Source organism: Lampris incognitus, chromosome 5 (genome assembly GCF_029633865.1).
Source record: "Lampris incognitus isolate fLamInc1 chromosome 5, fLamInc1.hap2, whole genome shotgun sequence".
NCBI lineage: Eukaryota > Metazoa > Chordata > Actinopteri > Lampriformes > Lampridae > Lampris > Lampris incognitus.
This window is the reverse complement of record NC_079215.1, coordinates 62,122,340-62,147,553: the sequence shown is the minus strand read 5'-3', so window position 1 is coordinate 62,147,553 and position 25,214 is coordinate 62,122,340. Positions and strand designations below refer to the sequence as shown.

At 49.1% G+C, this 25,214-nt stretch overlaps 1 protein-coding gene and 1 pseudogene across 1 annotated transcript in view; both read left to right on the top strand.

Annotated features, from left to right (window-relative positions):
* The window catches only part of LOC130113251 (Ig mu chain C region membrane-bound form-like), a 90,564-nt pseudogene extending 89,469 nt beyond the window's left edge, over positions 1 to 1,095 (top strand).
* Positions 1 to 25,214, top strand: part of LOC130113067 (uncharacterized) — a 1,140,561-nt gene that overhangs the window by 378,488 nt on the left and 736,859 nt on the right. The window contains exons 12-13 of the mRNA XM_056280578.1: positions 2,599 to 3,294; positions 3,407 to 3,691. Coding sequence (XP_056136553.1) covers positions 2,599 to 3,294; positions 3,407 to 3,691 — 981 coding nt within the window. The remainder of the gene's footprint in view (positions 1 to 2,598; positions 3,295 to 3,406; positions 3,692 to 25,214) is intronic.

Here is a 25,214-nt window from a genome sequence, read left to right as displayed (position 1 = left end):
TCTGAAGAGACTTATGAGGATCTGCACACTTCCGGACACCACAGCTGCCACCAATGTAACCGAGCATATCTTCCGCCCGCTGCGGGATTCGAACCAGCGTTGTACTGCACCACGAGGCGGAATCGCTAACCGCTCGACCAAAGGGGCCAATCTCAGCCAATCACAGCGCGTGTTGCAAAGATCGAAGGATGGCCAGACTCTCTCTATACACACGGCGCTGTCCTGGTCGCTGCACTAGCGCCTCCTCTGGTCGGTCGGGGTGGCTGTTCAGGGGGAGGGGGAACTGGGGGGAATAGCTTGAGCCTCCCACGCTCTACGTCCCCCTGGTGAAACTCCTCACTGTCAGGTGAAAAGAAGCGGCTGGTGACTCCACATGTATCAGAGGAGGCATGTAGTAGTCTGCAGCCCTCCCCGCATCAGCAGAGGGGGGGGGGGAGCAGAGACCGGGACGGCTCGGAAGAGAGGGGTAATTGGCCGGGTACAACTGGGGAGAAAAGGGGGGAAATCACAAAAGAGAAAAAAGGAAGGAATAAATGCAGTGGGAGCAGGATTAAGAAAACAGTGCCGTGCAGGGGTCTACACCCCGAGTATACATAGACACCGAAGAGACTTGTTGTTTCCTCACAACATGTTTTTCTCTCTGAGTGAGACTTATACTGCGATTCCCTTGTGGTCCGGGAGATGTGGTAATGCAACACAATCCTGTACAACTACACACAACAACAGGGTTTGAATAAGGTTAAATGAAACAAAGAGAAACGATCAAGAATGAAAACACACAAAGCTGTTGTCCTGTGGCAGTGAGGAAAAGAAGAAGGATGATGTTATAAAAGATGGCTGAGACACAACACATGTCATTACTAGAGACACAACATAGTGATTCTTCTTCTGTTTCTGAGTCAGTCTTTCTCTTCTTTTTCCTTTCCAGATTAAATGAAAACGTGGAAAAGGTGACGAGTGATTGCTTTAAAAAGTAATGTTTCACATGTTGGTTCTTTGTCTACTCATTTGTTCAGAATGTAAGTGTTCACAACCGTCATTTCTCTCATTCACTATGTCGGCTTTGTATTCTCATTGAAAATAATAAATGTGTAACTGAAGAAAATGATTTAGGGAACTGGTACTTTTTCTCTCCTACTTCTTCGAGTAGGTTCTCATTGGGGTCCTGTTGGCTTTTAAATGATCAGATCTAATTTAATATCTGCCTCTCATATTGGTGCTGGTTCTGCCTTTGAAACGTGTTTAACTGCAGCTTGTTTGCTTTGAAATGTGTATTTTACTTTGCACCGCCCCGCAGCTGGACTTACCAGACCATGTCCAGCTCCATATTCAAATGGACCGTTACTGCGGTGTGGTGGTAAAAACAGGCCAGAGAACTCAGTCAAGCAGCACAACAGAGAGAGAAGCCCACATGTAAATACTTCTGAGATATTTAGAGTTACACTTTAGTTCCCTATCTGGCAGAGCCAAACTTCACACCTGCTGTTGGCGACGCACCGCTGCTCTGTTCAGTCTTTCACTTCTGTTTTTCGGGAGCTTTTTTGGTACCAGCATGTTATCCAACGCTTCCGCCTGCTTCCTGCCTGTTTCGCTCAGCCCTGCCCCGCTCTAGCTTTTGTGCAACAGCCATCCAGCTCCACCCGAAACTAAGCTCCTGCCACTGTGACAGTACATCTGCGCCCTCTAGCCTGGGTAACAAGACAACAGACTTAGTACTGACGGTAGACTTGGTGACATGTACACACATCACAACAGGTATGTGTATCTCCAGCGGCTCTGAAAAAGGGCCCGAGCCATCAAACATTCACGTTGAACACACTAGATGAAAAGAAACGCTTATCTTATACATACTTCCTGTGTCTCAGTGCAGCGGGTTGTCCATCCGACCGTCACCATGTCCCCTGACTGGAGGTGGGTCTCTGGGGCTGCAGAAGTGAGCCTTGTGTGCACCTACAGCGGTTACTACCCAGACGACCTAGAGGTGCAGTGGCAAATAGACAGCCATGCTGTCGACATCGTTCCGGTCCAAAAGAAGTTTCAAGCTGGGAAAAAGGAGGAAAAAACGTTCAGCCTAAGCAGCCAGATTGAGTTGGACCGGAAAAACTGGACAAATGGCTCAAATGTCACGTGCAAGTCCAAACACCACGATGCCGAGTTGAGCAAATCAATCAGTATTTGTGCAAGTAAGTGCGGCTACTTCTCAGTGACGATGCAGCAGTGTCGTTGCTCCATCACTCCTCTCAACATACGCCTTTCACACTACAACTCCTTTAAAATGTACATTTAGGGGCGTCAGCAGAACACAACTGATGACAAAAGTCTAAACATTCAGAGAGAAGATGTTGAGCTTGGCAAATGCATGTTTGATTGATGAAGTTAAAGATAAGAAGTTACAAGAAGTAACATCCAGGATGTTTGGTCTGACTTGATCAATGCTCTCAAGTTAAATTAACTTGATTTTTGACTCGTTTGACCAGCAAATGATTTGAACGATAATCATGAGAGATGTTGCCACTGGATATAAAGATTTAAAGATATGATATGGCTGTTATGGAGTCAGATAAACACGACTTCGCTAAACAAGTGATCTTTTGGCAGTTTACCCTTCCTCCCCTCCTTGCATTCACCTGGAGACCCCCAGCTTCAAAACAGTGATGATGGCAAAGCCCGAGGTGACGGCTACGTGTGTGGTTGAGACTGTCTATGATGCCAAGGTGACCTGGCATGTCGATGGGGAAGAAATCTCAGCCACAAGAATCGTGCCGAACCGGACCGGCAGCAAGACCTATTTCAGCAGCAACCTGACTGTTTCCACAGACAAGTGGATGACGTACAGTCGCGTGACATGTAGGGCTGAACACCCCTGCTCCCCTCCAGCTGAAAAGACGGTGGATATAAGTAAGTCACCTGTACCAAATGATGTTCATGTGATATTTGATACAACTGAACTCTGCAGCAACCCCTGTGTTTGTTTCAAAGGGCTTACAGCGGACAGGGCCCCGTCGGTGCTGATCAGAAGATCTCTGCCACACTTGCTTCATGGAGAAGATGCCGTGCTGGAGTGTGATGTCAGACAACTCTCCTCTAGCGACCTCTACGTCACCTTTCAGGCCAACGGAAGTGACATATCTGAAAAACAATTTGTTGATCTTTCCAAAGTCACAGGCCTCACTTCAACCACTCTCCAGTTCTCAGTTCCAAAAACCCACCAGGGAAAAGACAACACGTTCACCTGCAAAGTGAACCAAGGCTTCGTCAACAGCTCGGTATCAGACTCAACCGGACGGATTTTTGGTAGGTGACCAGCTGAACTTCTGTTGTCAGTTGTGTTTAGTCTGTTGGTGTCCAATGTCTCTTTGTCAAACTCTTTCAATAGTAATTCTTGACTTTGTGTGGGGACATTTAGGTGACCTGTCAATGGAGCTTCTTCTGGTCCCCAGTAAAGACTCAGGACAACAGAAACTCTTGTGCATTGGCTGGGGTTTCAGTCCCCAAATCAAATGGCTTTCTGGGTCTCAGGACAGATCGGCATCAACTAAAGACATCTTATTAGGTGAAGACGGTCGTGTGGCAGTAATCAGTCATCTCAATGTGCCTCAAAACGAGTGGACAAAAGCAGTGGTCTTTACTTGTGAAGTCTCTGACAAGGTTTTAAATAAAACTGTCCGCGATGAAATGGGCTTCTGTTCAGGTAAAGTGAAACAAAAAGGGAAGTAAAAACCTACACTAACTGTAGAATAACAGTCACTACCCCGAAGTAAATATGAAAATATAGTGTTTATAATTCCACTTATAACTGTACGTTCAGAATATTTCTAAATGTATTTTCATGATCAATAAGAGTTCCACGATGAGTCATCCAGTATTAAGGAGCTGTATTTTATATATCATTTGGTCTTTATTTAATGATATGCCAGTCAGACATGTACATCATAGTCTTGTTCACTTTGACAAGGAACATTTTTTTTATTTTATTTTCAATAACAGCAGCATCATCTCGGAAAGCTGGTGTCTTCATTCAGGGTCCAGCTCTCCAGGAACTGCAGACAGATGAACAGTTGGCTTTCACCTGTCTTCTGGTTGGTCAAAATCTTGAAGATTTCTCCATCACTTGGAAAGTTGGTGGAAATAAGTCTCAGAGGGCATTGACTGAACCACGGCTGAGTCACGACAATGGGACGGAGACCATTCGTAGCTTCCTGAACGTATCAGCAAAGGCTTGGCTCACATATACGCAAGTATCCTGTGAGGGGAAGCACCTATGCTCCACACAGGGTTACGAGGCGCACATAAGCAGAAGTAGAGGTATCCTTACCAACACAAGCATAAAGTTGACCTGCAGCCTCAGGCCCCGGTCACACCAGAAACTGGCAGTGCAAAAGAATGTTGCGTGCTCCTGTGGGAACAAACTTGCTGACCAAAAAACACTCGGCACAGTGAAATGAATGGAACATGGTGAGACCATCCAGTCTTGCTTCACAACCAACTGCAAACCACGCTGCATTTCTCTTGTGTAGTAATTTATCTTCTGGCAGAGCACAATAGTTAAAACTGGATGATTTAACGCTAGTGAAACAGGGAGCTTCCTCCATTTTGGATCCTCACTAGCCACTGCCCCATCAGATGCCAACGCAGTCCAAGCAGTTCTGCTACTGGTTGACAGTGTGAATTTGCATGTCAGAGTTCCTCAAAGCTGAACTCTACGTGACGTCATCGAGAAATTTACTTTGCTACCGGATGCAAATCCACTGATAGCAACAGTTTCATTCAGAGTAGTTGGTTTTGGCGGGAAACATCCCTGTCGTAAATGCTGGTGTGACCAGGGCCTTAATATTGCAGGACAAACGGGTGGCATCAATAATCAACCCTGCATTAATACCTCACCATTATCTAAACTGTCGCTTGTGCTCCCATAAATGAAATGATGGAAATGAAAAGAGCAAAATACTCTGCTCATTGTTGTCTTCCTTTTTCCTTTCAAAAGATCCTAAGCCGCCATTTGTGAAGATAACAAGGCTGAATGACACGGACCTGCCGGGCTCAAACATGGAAACGCTCATTTGCCTTGTGACTGGATTTTCCCCCTCTGGCATCTTAGTGTTTTGGGAGAAGGACGCCTTGAGGCTGCCAGTATTACAATATACTATCAGCCCTGTCTGGAAATACACAGACAGCAACACCTTCTCACTGAACAGCAGACTGAACATATCCCGGCGGTCCGAGAGGGACCAGGAAGCTGCATATTCCTGTGTAGTAAAACACGAGTCATATGAGGAACTATTCAAAAGCACAGTACAACCTGTGTTTGGTAAGCAGTAAATAATAATATTTAGTAGAAGGAAGCATCAGCACTTGTAATGTACAGTTGTCTAAAAGAATAGTTGGGTTTCCAGGGTTTCTATTGTGTATCCTACTTAGACAAAGTCAGACAACTCGTGGGTGCATGTGGCTGTGCTTGCAGGGTGAAGGTAGGTTGACAGGGAGTCTGGCCTCGCTGAGCTCAGCTGCTGCAGGTCTACCGGGATCCTCTTAAAAGAAGGGAAACACACTTTCTTTGAAACCGAGTGTTCATACTTGTTACTCGCTAGCCTGCCATTCACCATTTCTCTTCATTCTACGAATGGTCCAAGTAGATATCCATCTGAGCTAAGCTAGGCTAAACTCACCGTTCAACGTACCTTCAAACTACACGCAGATATAACAGGGCCTCCGGGTAGCATGGCGGTCTATTCCGTTGCCTACCAACATGGGGATTGCCGGTTCGAATCCCCGTGTTACCTCCGGCTTGGTCGGGCGTCCCTATAGACACAATGGGCCGTGTTTGTAGGTGGGAAGCCGGATGTGGGTATGTGTCCTGGTCGCTGCACTAGCGCCTCCTCTGGTCGGCCAGGGCGCCTGTCAAGGCGGAAGGGGGAACTGGGGGGATTAGCTGATCCTCCCACGCGCTACCTCCCCCTGGTGAAACTCCTCACTGTCAGGTGAAATGAAGCGGCTGGTGACTCCACATGTATCGGAGGCGGCATGTGGTAGTCTGCAGCTCTCCCCGGATCGGCAGAGGGGGTGGAGCAGCGACCGGGACAGCTGCACAGTGCCGATTCCGGTTTCTACTGCAGTGGTCATACTAGTTTCCTGTTTGTTGGCGCGTGCTATTGACAGTGGCATATTTTCCGCGATGCCTGCAAGATTTGCCGTGGATCAATGTCAACGACATGCACACAACTGTCGACAAACCTTCACCTGCACCTCCCAGCAAACGGGTGAAAAGGTTCAAGTTGTACATATCAAGTTACGGCCACCATTATGAGGACGAGCAGACGGACGGGATTGTGGACGTAACTGGATATGTACAACTTGAACCTTTCCACCCGTTTGCTGGCAGGTGCAGGTGAAGGTTTATTGACTCAGACATCAGGTTTAAAAGGCGTTCCCGGAGCAGCCGGAAGGTTTCATTTCACTGGGTTGAACATACTTTCTCATGGGTGTCATACATAGTGGATCTTAATTCTCTATATTCAAAGAACATTTATAAAAGTGACACGTGTTCCCCAGCTCCAGTGACACCGAGTCCACCTTCAGTCACCCTCCTCCATGGCCCTGGCGAGCTTGTGTGTCTGGCAAATGGTTTCAGGCCTGCACCGGTGAACATCAGCTGGTTCCTTGATGAGACTACAGAGTTGTGGAGCTACAACACCAGTGAGCCACACAGAGGACCACAGGGGGACTTCAGCGTCCAGAGCCGACTCCGCCTGCCCCCTGTTGACTGGCCACTCGGGGCAGTCTACACTTGCAGGGTGACACATGTTACCCTGACACTGGCCTTAAATTTCACCAAACCAAGTAAGTAAACGACTCATTAACACGTCACACGAGAAGATGAAACGGTTCTCCCACAAAATATCAAAGCTCGACCAGAAAGATGTCTCGTGCACTGGCGCCACGTGGTCCCTGTAGCCCGCGGCCGTGAGCCACGGTAGTTTGAACTCTTCTTGCTCTGAGCTGAAAGGGGGAGATGTGGGTTTCTGCACTGTGGGGTAGTAGGGCCTCATAAAACCCATTTTACTTTTTTCTCCATTCCGTTTTATTTTTTCCCAGTTTCGGGATTTCCGGTTTTCTTTTTTCCTGGATTCCCTCTTTTCTTCTTTGTTTAACTGTATAGATTTAATCATTTAATCACTGCCACTTGTCCCATGTCCCCTCGGGGGTGAAGGAAGTAGTGCTGGTTCTGATTAACTGTCTACATTTAAGTTTTTACTTATTTTACCAGTTTCTTACAAGATATCGTTGTATAATAAATGTAAACAAGACAATAAAAACAATCATAAAATGTTAAAATGCTTCCAAAAAGGGCTTCAAATCTTAGAGACTGGGTGGACTTAACACAGTCGACCTGATAAAGGACAAACTCAGTATTCTATAAAATAATGAGCTCTCTAACGGGACGATGGGCTCAGCACTACTGTAACAACACCACATCTTGCACCACAGGACTTCACCATGGACAGGAGTGGGACTTGCAGCGGTCACTTGCTGCCTTCTCCTTCTGTCGTCGCCTCTTGTTCTGCTGCTTAGTGGCTTCTGGACTTCACCGGCACACCAGCACACAACTGCTTGGACAAGGACAGATCATTGTAATGATCACGTGACCATACTGGGCCTGTCCCATTACCCGCACCTAAGTTACCAGGGTTCCTAGTAAGCTAGGCCCTACTTGACTTGCATTTTCCTGTCTGTGGTAAGACGGCAAGTGTGGGCCAAGGCTGTGCAGAACTTGTGAAGCAAAGTCGCACACTGAGGTGTTGTTGTCACCACGTCACTCACACTACAGCTAAACACTTGTTTTAGCCACCGGCAAGCTGTGGGCTGCTGACTTCAAGATTATTCAGTGACATCTGCTCTCAACTTTAACACACTTACTGACTCACGAGGCGTCTGGGTAGTGTAGTGGTCTATTCTGTTGCCTACCAACACGGGGCTCGCCGGTTCGAATCCCGTGTTACCTCCGGCTTGGACGGGCGTCCCTACAGACACAATTGGCCGTGTCTGCGGGTGGGAAGCTGGATGTGGGTGTGTGTCCTGGTCGCTACACCAGCGCCTCCTGTGGTTGGTCTGCTCGGGGGGGGGGGTGACTGGCGGGAATAGTGTGATCTTCCCACGCGCTACGTCCCCCTGGTGAAACTCCTCACTGTCAGGTGAAAAGAAGCGGCTGGGGACTCCACATGTATCGGAGGAGGCATGTGGTAGTCTGCAGCCCTCCCCACATCAGCAGAAGGGTGGAGCAGCAAGCGGGACGGCTCGGAAGGCTGAGTTTGTTACCTCAGCCTCATTTTTTTGATTAGTCATCAAATATTCAACAATGAGGTGTAGTAAATGTGTAATAAGCTGTGCTAAGATGATAACAGGTGTTAAAAAGATAGCCTACATTAAAAACACTTCTTGTCCGTCGTTTCGGCAGCCATTGTTCCTCCAACACCGGCAGCAACATGGTGGCTACACGTGACTCTGGACACTGTTCTGGAGCGGTATCAGCATCAGGGTGCACCCAGTGTCGGTCATGTGGACTGTAGGCTGAACGCTTTTCAGATGTAGGACACACTTGGACCACATGGAAAGGTGCACTTATGACCACAGAGTTTCAGGGGTTCTGCATTTTACTCCAGACCCTCTACACACCGAGACCCCGTCTGCAAGCTCTGCAGAATGTCCAGGCCTCTGACGGGCGATGTCGTCCACTTTATACACATGGACTACGTACATACACCAGTGTGCTGCATGACAGATGACTTGCATTGTGAGAGCATGTTACCCCTGCAAGGGGTAAAATGTCCCTTCAGAAACATCTGGGCAGGGGTTTTATGTCTGTGGTGCAGTCATTTCATTAAAGATGGTCTTTAATTCGGCAAACATCATCTACTGTTACAGAACTTCTAGACCATGTGTACGTTGACCAGAACCAGCATGATGTTGTTATTCAAGATGTGGAGGAAGAAGACTGGTACATGGCCTTCACTTTCCTCCTGCTCTTCTTCATTTCCCTTCTCTATGGAGTGACAGTCACCCTCATAAAGGTGAGCATATGAGCAGCGGCTCTGAAGGGCTTTGGCAGCATTTTGTCTCACTGGTATGATTTACCTCTGTTAACATGAATACATGCTGGTTATATGCAGGTAAACTATTTATCCATATTCATTATGGTCTAAAACGTAAGACAGCACCCATCCTGATGTGTTTCCAGCCTGCTGGAACTTTCTGGTATCACAGCAGTTACACATGCTGTTCAGTTTTGTGCCAGAACCAAGATGAAATCAGAATAAGACAAACAAGATGTTGATATGGTGTCTTATGATATCTGAAGCGTGTGTGACTTCAAAAAATGTTATTTTTAGTTAATTTCTGCACATATCTTACAAAAGACCATTTACATTTTTCCTTTCAGACTAAATGACATCCCAAGACAGATCCAACGGATTCCTGTCTATGGCCGGAAATGTGGATTTTTGTTTCTTTCCTTTTTAACGGGCAGATATATACGTATATATAAAGTTTACCCATTCTCTTAATGTTTGTTCATGTAAGCTGATTTCAGTAATTCCATCTTGTACAGTCGAACCCGCTTCAGTGGAGAACAGCCTGACAACTCGAGGGTTGTTTACATCTTTATGCCAGAACAACAACGGCTCAGTCCAGACCCCTCTTAGACCACTCCGGTCTCTCCGGACCTGTCTTTCAATACTACTCAGCTTGATTTAGTGACGTGGACACCAAGTGGTCAGCACCGCTTCCACCCAGCCAGAGGGCCCCTGTGTATCCCAGCCCATCTGTGTGGAGATCCACGTGCTCCCTGTGTGTGCACGGGGTTGTGTTACACATGCTCTCCTCCCGCTGCACAAAGGTGTGTATTTTAGATGAAGTGGAAACTCTTAATTGTGTGTGGGATGTGCGTGTGTGACAATGGACGTGTCCGTTGTTCCTCTCTGACTTCCACCCTCAGCCAGAACCCCGAATAAGGTCAAGACAGTGACTGGACAGTGGATGGATGAATGGACGCATGGATGGAGTATAACAAATTATGTCATCTCATTAGTTTTTCAGTGTCATATCTGGTGTAGTAATGTGCATATTGGCAATTTGTCATCGCCGCTTTCTACATTGCAGAGAGTAACACAAATACTAAAACATTACAGTTGTATTTAACTTGTCATGGCTGATGATTGAAAATGCAGTCACGTGAAATGAATTAAACTGTTTACATGAATTTGTGTCGGCGTGCTGATTATTCCCCGTCTGATAGGATATTAAAAGTGGTGTATAAATAACACTTTCATTGCTTGCTTGATATCAAAACAAACCACTCAACTCACTCCTCGGGACCATCTATGCAAGGCATTAGTTTCAATTTTGTCTAACCGCTGCTGTACCAAGAGTATCCACAAGAGGGAGCCATAACCCCATTTCAAACTTACATTTATTGGGCTTTGCATGAAATAAATCCAGTATAATTCCCATCCCTCCTCTGCTCCCTAACATGTCTCCTACCCCCCCAACCAACATCCTCCCAAATAACATCGAGTACAAATAAATATATGACAGATATACAATGACCTCATTCACAAAAACACACAAGGGAGAAAATAAAAAAAATAATGATAAAAATACACTCATTCTTATCTGTTTAAACTAATTCTTCATTAGACTGCTGCAGTTCTGCTCCAACCAAGAAAAGATTAGGTTCTGAACTATCCAGTCTGTTATTTGGGTTAGGTTATCATAGTAGGTAAGAAAAGGCCTCCTGACTCTTTCATATGTATTTGCTTTCCCCTTCAATGTAAACTAGATTGTTTCGAGCTTCAGGTGAAACATCATCTCTTTAAGCCATCTGGTCTGGGATGGTGGCCCCGCTCTCTTCCAGTTGAGGAGGATGAGACGGCGAGCTAACAGGGTAGTAAAGGCAACCACGTGGCACATTCCAGTCGACCACACTGCGTCCTCTGGCCTCAGTCCAAACAGGGCACTAATGGGCTGAGGGACAACTGTCATATTATACACGTCACTAAGGGATTCAAAGACCTTTTCCCAAAAAGTCTGAGGGCTTGAGCGTGACCAAAACATGTGCAGCCAGTTTGCAGTGGTGGTCTTCCACCGGTCACAGGTGGGATCAGTGTTTGGGTACATCCTTGCCTGTTTCTCCTTAGTGAGATGAAGATGGTGAACTATCTTGAATTGTATTAGACCGAGTCTAGCACAAGGAGATGAGGAGTGCACTAGGTCGACAGCTGAAGTCCACCGGTCCTCTGCAAAAGACAGGCCGGGGTCTTGTTCCCCAACTGTCCTTAGGTTGTTTAGAGACTGTGGGTTAAAAGTGTTAATTACATCATGCATCCAGGAGATGGCGCCTGTGAGACTAGTGTTAAATCCTAAAAGAGCATCTAAGGGGGTGCTTGGAGGTGGCTCTGGGAAAGGGTGATAGCCTTTTGTACAAAGTGCCGAACCTGAAGGTGTCGAACTCCATTTTATCTTCAGCTGTAATGTTTCGTCTGTCCCCACGTGAAAGACAAGTCAAGTCATGTGTGGCAGTGGCACTGGTCTGTATGCAGATGCTCACAGGTTTGAAATCATCTGGAGATATCTAATGGCAGAAGTCAGGGCAGCGCCTCCTGGACAACACAAACAGCAACAGTCGAAGGAGAGAGAGAGAGAGGGGGGGGGGAGAGAGGGGGGGGGACAACTGTCTGTGGTTGCGAACACTTGTGTGTGTGTGTGTGTGGGGGGGGGGGGTGATCCATCCAGCATCCAAACTGCTTATCCAACTGGGGTCGCGGGATGCTGGAGTCTATCCCAGCAGTCATTGGGCGGCAGGCGGGGAGACACCCTGGACAGGCCGCCAGGCCATCACAGGGCCGAGAGAGAGAGAGAGACACACACACACACACACACACACACACACACACACACACACACACACAATGTAGTACGGCCGATCCACCTGACCTACAGGTCTTTGGACTGCGGGAGGAAACCGGAGGAAACCCACGCAGACACGGGGAGAACATGCAAACTCCACACACAGGACGACCCGGGACGACCCCCAAGGTTGGACTACCCGGGGGCTCGAACCCAGAACCTTCTTGCTGCGAGGCGACCGCGCTAACCACTGCGCCACCGTGCCGCCCACACACTTCATTGAAAGCTCACCGCCATCGGAGCAGCTTAAAGCAACGTCAGCGTTTTACCTGCCTTTTCTCTTCATGGAGGACGAGACTGGCTCCACATATTGTTCTTCATCACAACAGGAACAAGGTGGTCATTCAAGAAGGAAACGTGTCATCTTCTGTTTCATTAGCGCCACGTGTTAGACGTTCCTTACAAAAACAAGAAACATGCATATTTACTGAATATGAAACATATAATCTGTTTCAACATGAATAAAAACAAAGATAACAAGAATCAATGAAGAATCAAGAACAATGTGTTGTCATTTCTATCATGTAACGGAAGTTCCTTTCACCAGCCCACAGCAGTGCAACACAAAAGATAAAAACATCCACATTTCCAAAAGCACCAAAACCAGAAAACAAAGCCAAACACACACACACACACACGGAGTTAACAACACAGTGTGTTCAGTGCAACACAGTCCAAAAACTCCGCTGTCTGGATAATGAAGCCAAGCAGCATGACTGTCGGAACTTCCGGTCTATATGGGCTAGCAGTTAGCTTAGCTTGCTCCGTGTCCTGTCAGAACGCCCTCGATCGGTGCGTCCCTCTCGGGCGCTGCTCCAGGCAAGGCCGTGGTTCTTGGGCCCACAGGACGCAGCAGACCAGGTCCCTCAGCCGATTCACCTAACATTATTTTATTTAAATCCCAGAGACTACCGTAAATTGCTTCAACAGACGCCGCCAGGATGCAGACGAATGGTCGCGCATGCGTAAAACAACTCGGGTTTCCGTAACAGATCGGGTAGGCGTGGTCACAAAAATTGAGCTTCGCGGGGACATCGGCAGGAGGACGTACGCTGAGGTCCGCCATTGCGTCATTTTAGTCCGCGAGGACCCCAGCCGAGTACAGTCTGTATGGTCCGCAAGACTATGAAGCGGCCTTAAGCGGCTTGGATAATGGACAGGAAGGGAACGTGCCCTCAGCTCCTCCCCCCTCTGTGTCGTCACGGCGTTCACTCCCCCGCTGCGCCTCGCAGTGTATATAAACTGGTGCGCTCAGCGTTGCCGCACCATTCGGCTCTTAAGCTCGACGTCACGACGCGACGTCACGTGTGGGCGGAGTTATACTTCCGGTGCCTTGGGGAATCTCACTGCATTATTTTCCACTCAAAACAATATGTCTGAACCCGTAAATATATTTACATTAACGTCTTTTTTTAAAGACGAACCTCTCAGGGTGAAAAAGGGTCTCAATGCTTTCAATTCAGATAGAGTTGTGAACGTAAATGTTTCAGGGGGCATTATAAAAGGCAAGGTACAGGCTTCCATGAAACAGAAAGTTTATCAGGTTGAGGTGAGTGAGCTAACAGGGTTAGCTAGCGTTAGCTTGGTAATGTTGGGTATTCTGGCTTCTGATGTTATATCCCACGTTTACTGGCGATTCATAAGCCTTGGATAAAGACTGCCAGTGCTTTATTTTGTCGGTAGATAATTGTTTTCCGACGTTTGACTTGTTAAAATAACTCTGACGTTCTTGGATCCAAGGCTAGCTTTTCATGTGTCTAGCTCCAGAATGGCTATGATCGTACATACTGTAACGCTGTAAAGGTTTAATGAATTTAAAATACATATTAGGAATTAATGAAATATAGACTTACATGTAAGATCACAGCCATTTTAGGGCTACCATGTGTGCTACGATCTGTTTCTTATTAACGTTATAGGCCACTTTGGATACAGGTCAGCTGGGCACCAGGAAATCTCTGGGCACCTTGATGTAAAATGTTCTATTTTGTCCAAAATGTTTGGAAACATGTAATATTAGAAGAATGGTCTTAACCACATGAACCCCAGCATTCATTTAGTCATCCTCAGACGAGTTTGCCAAGGGTTTTAATTAAATTTAATTAATCAAATTAATCAAATTTAAACCTTTGTGCGTATTTAAGGACTGTGGGGCACAACTCCTCACAGCTCTTGAACCATTCTTAAGTCTGTTCCCTCCTAGACCAGTTTGCCATGTGTGACCCTACAGTAGCGCAAGGCTACAGACAACATAGCTCTCGGGATTCATGGGGTCACTCAAACCTCTCCACCACGTTAAGGTGATGGTTCGAGGAGAGCATAACATAATAACATAAAACACAAGACACTTAGTTAGAGCCCTGAAGGACTCTGTCCAACCATATGGGTTGGATAAGTGGTTAAGTAATGTAAAGTATACATGATGTGAACATGCACGGTACATCATTATCATTTAAATATGCAAATTTGCATATTTAAATGTTGTATTCATCATATGGTGATCCTCTTCTTTACGTTGACAAGTAGTTTTTGCACTATGCATTTTGTTACCAATGTTGATGTTTTGCACTTTATACATTTTACGTTGACAGTAGTTTTTGCACTATGCATTTTGTTACCAATGTTGATGTTTTGCACTTTATACTTTTTACAGTGACATTAGTTTTTGCACTATGCATTTTGTTACAAATGTGTTTTGATTAAAAAAATCAAGCAGTGTTCTTAATTCAGTATTACTTTATTAAAAGTATAAATACATGAATCTGATTCTGCTTACATTTATTCAAGTCATTTCATGCTATTTCCCGAAGAATTGGTGTTTGTAGGTTGGTAAGACACGCACACTTTCAGTATTTTGTTTATGTTTTTAGTGAACTGATATGGGATATTGTCCAAAATATTGTCCAGCCCGGTTGGGCTGTCTGCGGGAAGAGTTAGGGTGCCAGTGGGGGGGTAAGATGCAGGGGAACTGTTCTGCGGGGAGCGTGGTTAGGGTTTAGCAGGGTGCCTGTTCTCTGGGGGGGGGTTAGGATTTGGCGGGGGGGCCGGGTAGCTGTTCTGGGGGGGTTAGTGTGTCCTTGGGAGGGTGCGCGAGGCTGTTCAGTGTGTGTGTGTGGGGGGGGAGGGGTTACGTTGCGGCGGGTTGGGCCGGGTGGACTGTTCTGCAAGAGGGGTTAGGGTGACCCAGGGCTGTTCGGTCTATTGAGGGGACACTCGGGGCTGTTCGGGGAGCTGCCCGGCCTGCGGGGGGGCTGTTCTGCAGCAGGGATTAGAGTGCGGTGGGGTGGGCCAGGTGGGCTGTTCTGCGGGTGAGGTTAGGTGGTCCCCGGGCTGTTTTGGGGGGCTCCCGGCCTGCGGGGAGGCTGTTCTGCGGGGGGGTTAGGGTTTGCCGGGGGGGCTTTTCTGCGTAGGAGGGAGTTAAGGTTAGGGGTAGGGGTAGGCGTGGCCCAGAATAACTTGGAATACATACGAATTTCCGTGCACTACTTTTCGTACGATATCATACGAACCGATCATGAGAACATCCTGGTGATGGTACCTTCAGTGAAGAGGTAGAGGATGAATTGAATTTGTTGCTTCCATTAGTCACAAAAACTCATCATATGTAAAGCAAGACATGCACCAATGGTTAGTGAGTGTGTTAACAGATGTTTTATCAACACTCAATACTGCAACTCATGATTAATTCAGGTCGTTACTAGTTGTTAGTTAAGTGTTTTGTATGACCTCATCTAAAGTGAGGACTATCTATGCCTTACAGAGCACTTACACCTGAGACTGAAAGACCAGCGGTACCTTGAGACTCACAACAGTCTAAAGGATCACAACATCCTTCAGAAAGTGTAAGTACATGATTTACACACCTTCTACCAGATGATTAACACTATTTACACTTTCTACCACATGATTAACACTATTTACACACCTTCTACCAGATGATTAACACTATTTACACACCTTCTACCAGATGATACACACCTTCTACCAGATGATTAACACTATTAACACAATTTCTACCAGATGATTAAAACTATTTACACACCTTCTACCAGATGATTAACACTATTTACACACCTCCTACCCAATGATTAATACTATTTACACACCTTCTACCAGATGATTAACACTATATTTACATACCTTCTACCAGATGATTAACACTATTTACACACCTTCTACCAGATGATTAACACTATTTACACAACTTCTACCAGATTATTAACACAATTTCTACCAGATGATTAACAACATTTACACTTTGTACCAGATGATACACACCTTCTACCAGATGATTAACACTATTTACACACTTTCTACCAGATGATTAATACTGTTTACATACCTTCTACAAGATGATGAACACTATTTACACACCTTCTACCAGATGATTAACACTATTTACACACCTTCTACCAGATGATTAACATTATTTACACACCTTCTACCAGATTAACACTATTTACATGTCTTCTACCAGATGATTAACACTATTTACATATCTTCTACCAGATGATTAACACTATTTCCATACCTTCTACCAGATGATTAACACTATTTACACACCTTCTACCAGATGATTAACACTATTTACATACCTTCTACCAGATGATTAACACTATTTACACACCTTCTACCAGTTGATTAACACTATCTACACACCTTCTACCAGATGATTAACACTATTTACACAATTTCTACAAGATGATTAACACTAGTTACACACATTCTATCATATGATTAAAACTATTTACACACCTTCTACCAGATGATTAACACTATTTACATACCTTCTACCAGATGATTAGCACTATTTACACAATTTCTACCAGATCATTAACACTATTTACACACCTTCTACCAGATGATTAACACTATTTACACACCTTCTACCAGATGATTTCCAAACTGGGAAATAGTGCAGCGGTATTCTTTATAAGGTTGGGGATACCACCTGCAGTCAGCTGAGACTGACAAAGTCACTAGATGAGTGATGAAACGTGTTTCCTGCTAAACGTAGTGTCCAGATGAACTGATTCAATTTTTTCTGGGATTTCTACACCTGGATTTTTGAGCACTTAGTGCAGTGCCCGTTCAAAACGAATTTGACCTGTTGTGGAAATTTGTAATCTGAGTGTGGGGACAGTTGATCTGAAGTATTTACTACAGTGACGTCATCACGTCTGTACATTTGACGAACATTAGCCAAAAGAACGAATGACTGCGCAAGGTTCGAATATACGTGAACTAGCTCGGGGAAGAGGGAAGGATTAGTAAAGAGAGGGAGACCCACAAAGAGAGAGAGGGGCAGGGAGAGAGAAAAAAAGAAAAGTGTGACTGAAAAAGTGAAAGAGGGGGGAAGTGGTGAGCGCTCTAATTTGTTTGAGCTCTACAACGAAGCGGCGGTCGTCTGGGAAGGAGTTTGTTTCACAGCGACGCTGACATCGTCTGAGCCGCCACTTCTTTTATTATATTTAGAGGCTTCTTCTATTCTTATAATTTTGCTACCTCACTGTTTTTACTACCTCACTTATTTATGATAAATGTTGTTTGTTTTTGTTTTTAGCTTGTTTTTTTTTTAAATTTTTTTTTAATCATTTACCTTGTCTAGTGTTGCTGGTCCGAGAGTCACCAAATGAAATTTCGTTGTTTGCACACAATGGCAGTAAAGTATCTTATCTTTCTTATTATTCTTTCTTTCAGATCCCCACAGTTGTTGTTTATCATCTCCATAAAATCGTCCTGCATCTGAAAAGCAGCCACAGCAACCATGTCGTTCCTGTACGTGGACCGCAACCTGGTCAACAACCCCTTGGCACAGGCTCAGCTAAAAAAGGCTCTGTATGATGAGGCCAAGGTCCATGAACTGCAGGTGCTCGAGATGAAACAGAAACACAGCCAGGCCTTTGACGAGCTCAATGAGCAGCTTAAGCAAGCTAAGAGGAACAAGGTGTCTGTAGACAAGGCCAAGGAGGCTCTGGAGTCTGAGAGGAATGAGCTTGCCATAAAGTTGCAGATACTGATGCAGAGTAAAGGAGAATCTGAGCATCACAGGAAGAAGGCTGAAGCCCAGGTCCAGGAACTGCTTGCCAAACAAGCAGAGACTGAGCATCAGCGCCAGGAGCTGGCTGAAAAGTTGACCAAGCTGGAAAATGTCAATAGTGTGCTGAGTGATGTGGAGGGCAAGTTGATCAAGGCAAGAACATACTGCTCTGCTGTTGAGTCCCAGCTACAGGATGTCCAGGAACTGCTGCAGAAGGAGACACGCAAGAAGCTGTCTCTCAACACACGTATGCATCAGCTGGAGGATGAACAGAGCAGCCTGAGAGAGCAGCTGGAGGAGGAGGAAGAGGCCAAGAAATCTGTACAGAAACAGCTTTTCAGTGTGCAGGCTCAGCTTGCTGACACAAAAAAGAAAGTGGAGGCAGAAGCTGGCTGTCTGAAGAATGCTGAGGAAGGAAAGGAGAAGCTTCACAGGGAGCTGAAGGCAGTGCACCAGCGATGGGAGGAGAAGTGTGCTGCCTTTGAGAAGATGCATCTCCAGCAGGAGCTGGATGACCTGCACGTGGGCCAGGACCATCTCAGACAGATCATCTCCAACTTGGAGAAGAAGCAGAAGACGTTTGACCAGACGCTGACAGAAGAGAAGAACATCTCTGCACATTATGCACAGGAGCGTGACCATGCTGAGGTTAAGGCAAGGGAGAAGGTGACTCATGCCCTGACTTTGACCCGCAAGCTGGAATCTTTGATCGACATGAAGAATGAATTGGACAGCAGCAATAAACTGCTGCGTGCTGAAATGAAGGAGCTGGAGAAGTCCAAGCGTGGAATGAGGCAGCAGCTGGATGAAATGAGGACCCAGCTGGAGGAAGTAGAGAATGAGCTGCAGGCCACAGAGGATGCCAAGCTGCGCCTGGAGGTCAAGATGCAGGCAATGAAGGCCCAGTACAAGAGGGACCTGGCAGGATGAGATGAGATGGGTGAAAAGAAGAAAAGGGCACTGATTAAACAGGTGCGAGAGATGGAGCTTGAGCTTGTGGATGAGAGGAAACAGCATTCTGTCGCTGTGGCAGCCCGTAAGAAGCTTGAACTGTACCTGAAGGAACTGGAGGCAGCCATTGATATGGCCAAAAAGAACCGCGACGAGGCCCTTAAGCAGCTGAAGAAACTCCAGCCCCAGATGAAGGAACTTATCAGGAAGCTAGAAGACACTTGTATGTCCAGGGAAGAGATCCTTGCTCAGGCCAAGCAGACCGAGAAGAAGCTGAAGGGCATGGAGGATGACATGATCCAGCTGCAGAAGGAGTTGACAGCTGTGAAGCATGTGAAAAGACAGGCCCAGCAGGAGAGAGACGAGCTACAGGGTGAGATTAACAACCAGGCCAGCAAGAATACGTAAATTGCGGTGGAGAAGAGAAGGCTTGGGGCGCACATTGCTCAGCTCGAGGAGGAGCTCAAGGAGGAGCAGAATAACACAGAACTGGTCAACGACAGGCTGAAGAGAGCCATGCTGAAGAATGACCAGATGAATGTGGAGCTTACTGCTGAACGCAGCACCTCCCAGCGCATGGAGGGGGTTCGAGCCCAGCTGGAGCACCTTAACAAGAAGCTGAAGGGAATTGTCAAGTCCAAGTACAAGTCCAGTAACTCCGCCCTGGAGACCAAAATCGCCCAGCCGGAGGATCAATTGTACATAGAGACCAGGGAGAGGCAGGACACCTCCAAGTTGGTCAGACACACCGAGAAGAAGATGGAAGAAGTCATCCTGTAGGTGGAGGGTGAGATACGCAACACAGAGCGGTACAAAGACCAGGCAGAAAAGTTGAAATCTCGTATAAAGCAATCGAAGAGGCAGCTGGAGGAGGCTGAGGAAAAGGCACAGAGAGCAAATGCAAACCATAGGAAACTGCAGTGGGAGCTGGAGAATGCCGCCAGACCGCCTCAATGTTTCACCTCGGGTACAGCTCTGGGCAGGGCCGTACAGCTCCATTCCAACGACAGCTCTCATAGCCATTAAAAGGGGTAAAATATCGACGAACAAATAAATAAATAATAATAAAAAGGATACAAATAAAAAAAGAAGACAATGTTTAAGGCGCGCATTGTTCAGCTAGAGGAGGAGCAGAATAACACAGAAGTGGTCAACGACATGCTGAACCATAGGAAACTGCAGCGGGAGCTGGAGGATGCCACAGAGTCCGCGGATGCCATGAACCGTGAAGTTAGCACCACCTTCCTCTCACCATGCGTCAGATTGTTAGCTGTGCCGGTATTGAAAGAAACGAGGAAAAACATACCAGGTGTCATGATCTGTAATCTGTGCTCTCTCATGCCATGGTTTTTGATTCAACTGCGTCCGTGTGCCTGAATGACCTTCATTGCATGGCTTCATTCAACTCTGCCTTCTCCGATTGGCTGTCCAGTTTCTGCCCTGTCCTGCACCCAATCTTCCTGATGGGCCTCCATGGGGTATATGTACCCCTTGGTTGCTCTGCTCTTTGTCTGGGGTTAATGACCTCCATCGGGGGGGGTTGTTCAGCTGGATAACTAGCAGTCTGTCTCCCGGTCTGCTGGCCCTGAACCCGCTAGCCGACAGCCTGCCTACCGGCCAATAAACCACCAGTCGAGGGGTGGTTTCGAGCCGGCTCCAGCCCTGGACCCATTCTGGGGAACCCGCCTGGCAGGGGAGGTCCCCGTAGTCTCTTCCAGGCCCATGTCCCTCGGCAGCTGGCCAACTCCTTCTACAGGTTCCTGTTCGGCTGGCCACCTCAGCCGACCTGTCGGGTTCAGCTGCCCAGAGCGGCTGCCTCGCCGCCTCCAAAGCCTGTCCCCCGAGCAGATGTGTTGCCACCTCTGAATCCTCTCCCCCGAGCGGCTGTGTTGCCGCCTCCGAGGTCTGGTCCCCCAGCGGCGGCCATTCTGCCGCCTCCGAAGTCTGTTTGCCCGACGGTCGTCCCACCACCCCTAAAGTCTGTTTGCTTCGCGGCTGTCCCGCCGCCTCTGAGCTCTTTGCCCAGCGGTTTTCCTGCTGGCTCTGAAGTCTGTTTACCCAGCGGCCATCCAGCCACCTCTGAAGTTCATTTGCCCAGCGGCCCGCCAGCTGCCTGCGGAGTCTGTTTGCCCAGTGGCCCTCCAGTCGCCTCCGAAGACTGTTTGCGTAGCTGCCCTCCAGCCACCTCCGAAGATCTTTTGCCCAGTGGCCACCCAGCTGCCTTCCCGAGCGGCCCTCCAGCCATGGCGGTACTGTCGACATCGCTGGTCTTCGGGTCATCCATCTGCCCAGCCGCTGGAGGTGCTCTGCCTCCTGGTCCTGTATCCTGATCGCCCTCCCGATCAGTCCCAGGCCTCGGGCAATCCGACTGAGATCCCTGGCCCCATTCGTCCTCCCACTGGGCCCCTCTGTCCATCCTCTGGGTACTCTGGGTCCTTTGGTTTTGGGACGTCTGGAATCTACCCCTTGGGGGGGGATGTTGTTAATGGTCTGTTATCTGGGCTCTCCCATCCCCTGATTGGTGGGATGGTTAATCTGCGTCCGTGTGCCTGAATGACCCTGATGGTCGGGCTTCCCTCACCTCACCCTTCTCCGATTGCCTGTCCGGTTTTTGCCCTGTCCTGCGCACGTGCACCCGATTGGCCTCCAAAGGGGTATATGTGCCCATTGTTTGTTCTGCTCTTTGTCGGTTCATCTCATTCACACACTGAGACACATTTAGATACAAAGGGACTTTTGTTCACCAGAGTGCCGCGTGTGTTGTCAGCTTTCCCCGTTGTCTGTTCCTGCCGTTTTATTCCTGCGTTGTGCAAGTTTTGTCTCATTCCTGCTGTGAGCTCTCCCCGCTCTCTGTACCTGCTATTTGTCATTTTCCTGTAATAAATGAGCTGTCTGAACTGGTTGCCTCCACCATCTGCACTTGGGTAATCTCCCTTCTACTCCTGTGACAGCACGAACCGACCAATATGGACCCTGCAGATGGTTCAACGTACCGGAGACAAAGTAGGCTGAGGCCGGTGTCTGGGGTGAATGGCCTCCGGCAGCAGATTGTTCGGCTGGATAACCAGCAGCCTGTATCCCGGTCTGCTGGCCCTGAACCCGCTAGCCACCAGCCTGCCCACCGGCGGGTAAACCACCAGTCGAGGGGTGTTGCTGAGCCAGCTCCAACCCAGTACCCATTCTGGGGAACCCGCCTGGCAGGGGAGGTCCCCGTAGTCTCTTCCAGGCCCATGTCCCTCGGCAGCTGGCCAACGTCCTGTCCAACTACGAGTCGCCAGCCACAGTGGCCAACTCCTTCTACAGGTTCCTGTTCGGCTGGCCACCTCAGCCGACCTGTCGGGTTCAGCTGCCCAGCGTCCCCGAGCCTCAGCTGCCCAGCGTCCCCGAGCCTCAGCTACCCAGCATCCCTGAGTCTCAGCTGCCCAGCGTCCCTGGGCCGCCTATGAAGCCTGCTCCAAGAGCGGCTCCCTCGCCGCCTCCGACGCCTGTACCCCGAGCGGCTGTCTCGTCACCTTTGAAGCCTGTCGCCCGAGCAGCTAACTCGCTACATCTGAAGCTTGTCCCCCGAGCGGCTGCTTCACCTGCTCTGTAGCCTGTTCCCAGAGCGGCTGCCTCGCCGCCTCCAAAGCCGGTCCCCCGAGCAGATGTGTTGCCGCCTCTGAATCCTCTCCCCCGAGCGGCTGTGTTGCCGCCTCCGAGGTCTGGTCCCCCAGCAGCGGCCATTCTGCTGCCTCCGAAGTCTGTTTGCCCGACGGTCGTCCCGCCACCCCTAAAGTCTGTTTGCTTCGCGGCTGTCCTGCCGCCTCTGAACTCTTTGCCCAGCGGTTTTCCTGCTGGCTCTGAAGTCTGTTTGCCCAGCGGCCGTCCCGCCGTTTCCGAAGTCTGTTTGCCCAGCGGCCGTCCCGCTGCCTCCTAAGTCTGTTTACCCAGCGGCCATCCAGCCACCTCTGAAGTTCATTTGCCCAGCGGCCCGCCAGCTGCCTGCGGAGTCCGTTTGCCCAGTGGCCCTCCAGTCGCCTCCGACAACTGTTTGCGTAGCTGCCCTCCAGCCACCTCCGAAGATCTTTTGCCCAGTGGCCATCCAGCTGCCTTCCCGAGCGGCCCTCCAGCCATGGCGGTACTGTCGCCATCGCTGGTCTTCGGGTCATCCATCTGTCCACCCACTGGAGGCGCTCTGCCTCCTGGTCCTACATCCTGATCGCCCTCCCGATCGGTCCCAGCCCTCGGGCAATCCGCCTGAGATCCCTGGCCCCATTCGTCCTCCCACTGGGCCCCTCTGTCCATCCTCTGGGTACTCTGGGTCCTTTGGTTTTTGGACGTCTGGAATCTACGCCTTGGGGGGGGGTGTTGTTAATGGTCTGTTATCTGGGCTCTCCCATCCCCTGATTGTTGGGATGGTTAATCTGCGTCCGTGTGCCTGAATGACCCTGATGGTCGGGCTTCCCTCACCTCACCCTTCTCCGATTGCCTGTCCGGTTTTTGCCCTGTCCTGCGCACGTGCACCCAATCCCCGATTGGCCTCCAAAGGGGTATATGTGCCCATTGTTTGTTCTGCTCTTTGTCGGTTCATCTCATTCACACACTGAGACACATTTAGATACAAAGGGACTTTTGTTCACCAGAGTGCCGCATGTGTTGTCAGCTTTCCCCGTTGTCTGTTCCTGCCGTTTTATTCCTGCGTTGTGCAAGTTTTGTCTCATTCCTGCTGTGAGCTCTCCCCGCTCTCTGTACCTGCTATTTGTCATTTTCCTGTAATAAATGAGCTGTCTGAACTGGTTGCCTCCACCATCTGCACTTGGGTAATCTCCCTTCTACTCCTGTGACAGCACGAACCGACCAATATGGACCCTGCAGATGGTTCAACGTACCGGAGACAACGTAGGCTGAGGCCGGTGTCTGGGGTGAATGGCCTCCGGCAGGAGATTGTTCGGCTGGATAACCAGCAGCCTGTATCCCGGTCTGCTGGCCCTGAACCCGCTAGCCACCAGCCTGCCCACCGGTGGGTAAACCACCAGTCGAGGGGTGTTGCTGAGCCAGCTCCAACCCAGTACCCATTCTGGGGAACCCGCGTGGCAGGGGAGGTCCCCGTAGTCTCTTCCAGGCCCATGTCCCTCGGCAACTGGCCAACGTCCTGTCCAACTACCAGTCGCCAGCCCCAGTGGCCAACTCCTTCTACAGGTTCCTGTTCGGCTGGCCACCTCAGCCGACCTGTCGGGTTCAGCTGCCCAGCGTCCCCGAGCTTCAGCTGCCCAGCGTCCCCGGGCCGCCTATGAAGCCTGCTCCAAGAGCGGCTTCCTCGCCGCCTCCGACACCTGTACCCCGAGCGGCTGTCTCGTCACCTTTGAAGCCTGTCGCCTGAGCAGCAAACTCGCTACATCTGAAGCTTGTCCCCCGAGCGGCTGCTTCACCTGCTCTGAAGCCTGTCCCCAGAGCGGCTGCCTCGCCGCCTCCAAAGCCGGTCCCCCGAGCAGATGTGTTGCCGCCTCTGAATCCTCTCCCCCGAGCGGCTGTGTTGCCGCCTCCGAGGTCTGGTCCCCCAGCAGCGGCCATTCTGCCGCCTCCGAAGTCTGTTTGCCCGACGGTCGTCCCGCCACCCCTAAAGTCTGTTTGCTTCGCGGCTGTCCTCCCGCCTCTGAACTCTTTGCCCAGCGGTTTTCCTGCTGGCTCTGAAGTCTGTTTGCCCAGCGGCCGTCCCGCCGTTTCCGAAGTCTGTTTGCCCAGCGGCCGTCCCGCTGCCTCCTAAGTCTGTTTACCCAGCGGCCATCCAGCCACCTCTGAAGTTCATTTGCCCAGCGGCCCGCCAGTTGCCTGCGAAGTCCGTTTGCCCAGTGGCCCTCCAGTCGCCTCCGAAGACTTTGCGTAGCTGCCCTCCAGCCACCTCCGAAGTTCTTTTGCCCAGTGGCCACCCAGCTGCCTTCCCGAGCGGCCCTCCAGCCATGGCGGTACTGTCGACATCGCTGGTCTTTGGGTCATCCATCTGCCCACCCGCTGGAGGTGCTCTGCCTCCTGGTCCTGCATCCTGATCGCCCTCCCGATCGGTCCCAGCCCTCGGGCAATCCGCCTGAGATCCCTGGCCCCATTCGTCCTCCCACTGGGCCCCTCTGTCCATCCTCTGGGTACTCTGGGTCCTTTGGTTTTGGGACGTCTGGAATCTGCCCCTTGGGGGGGGGTGTTGTTATGGTCTGTTATCTGGGCTCTCCCATCCCCTGATTGGTGGGATGGTTAACCTGCGTCCGTGTGCCTGAATGACCCTGATGGTCGGGCT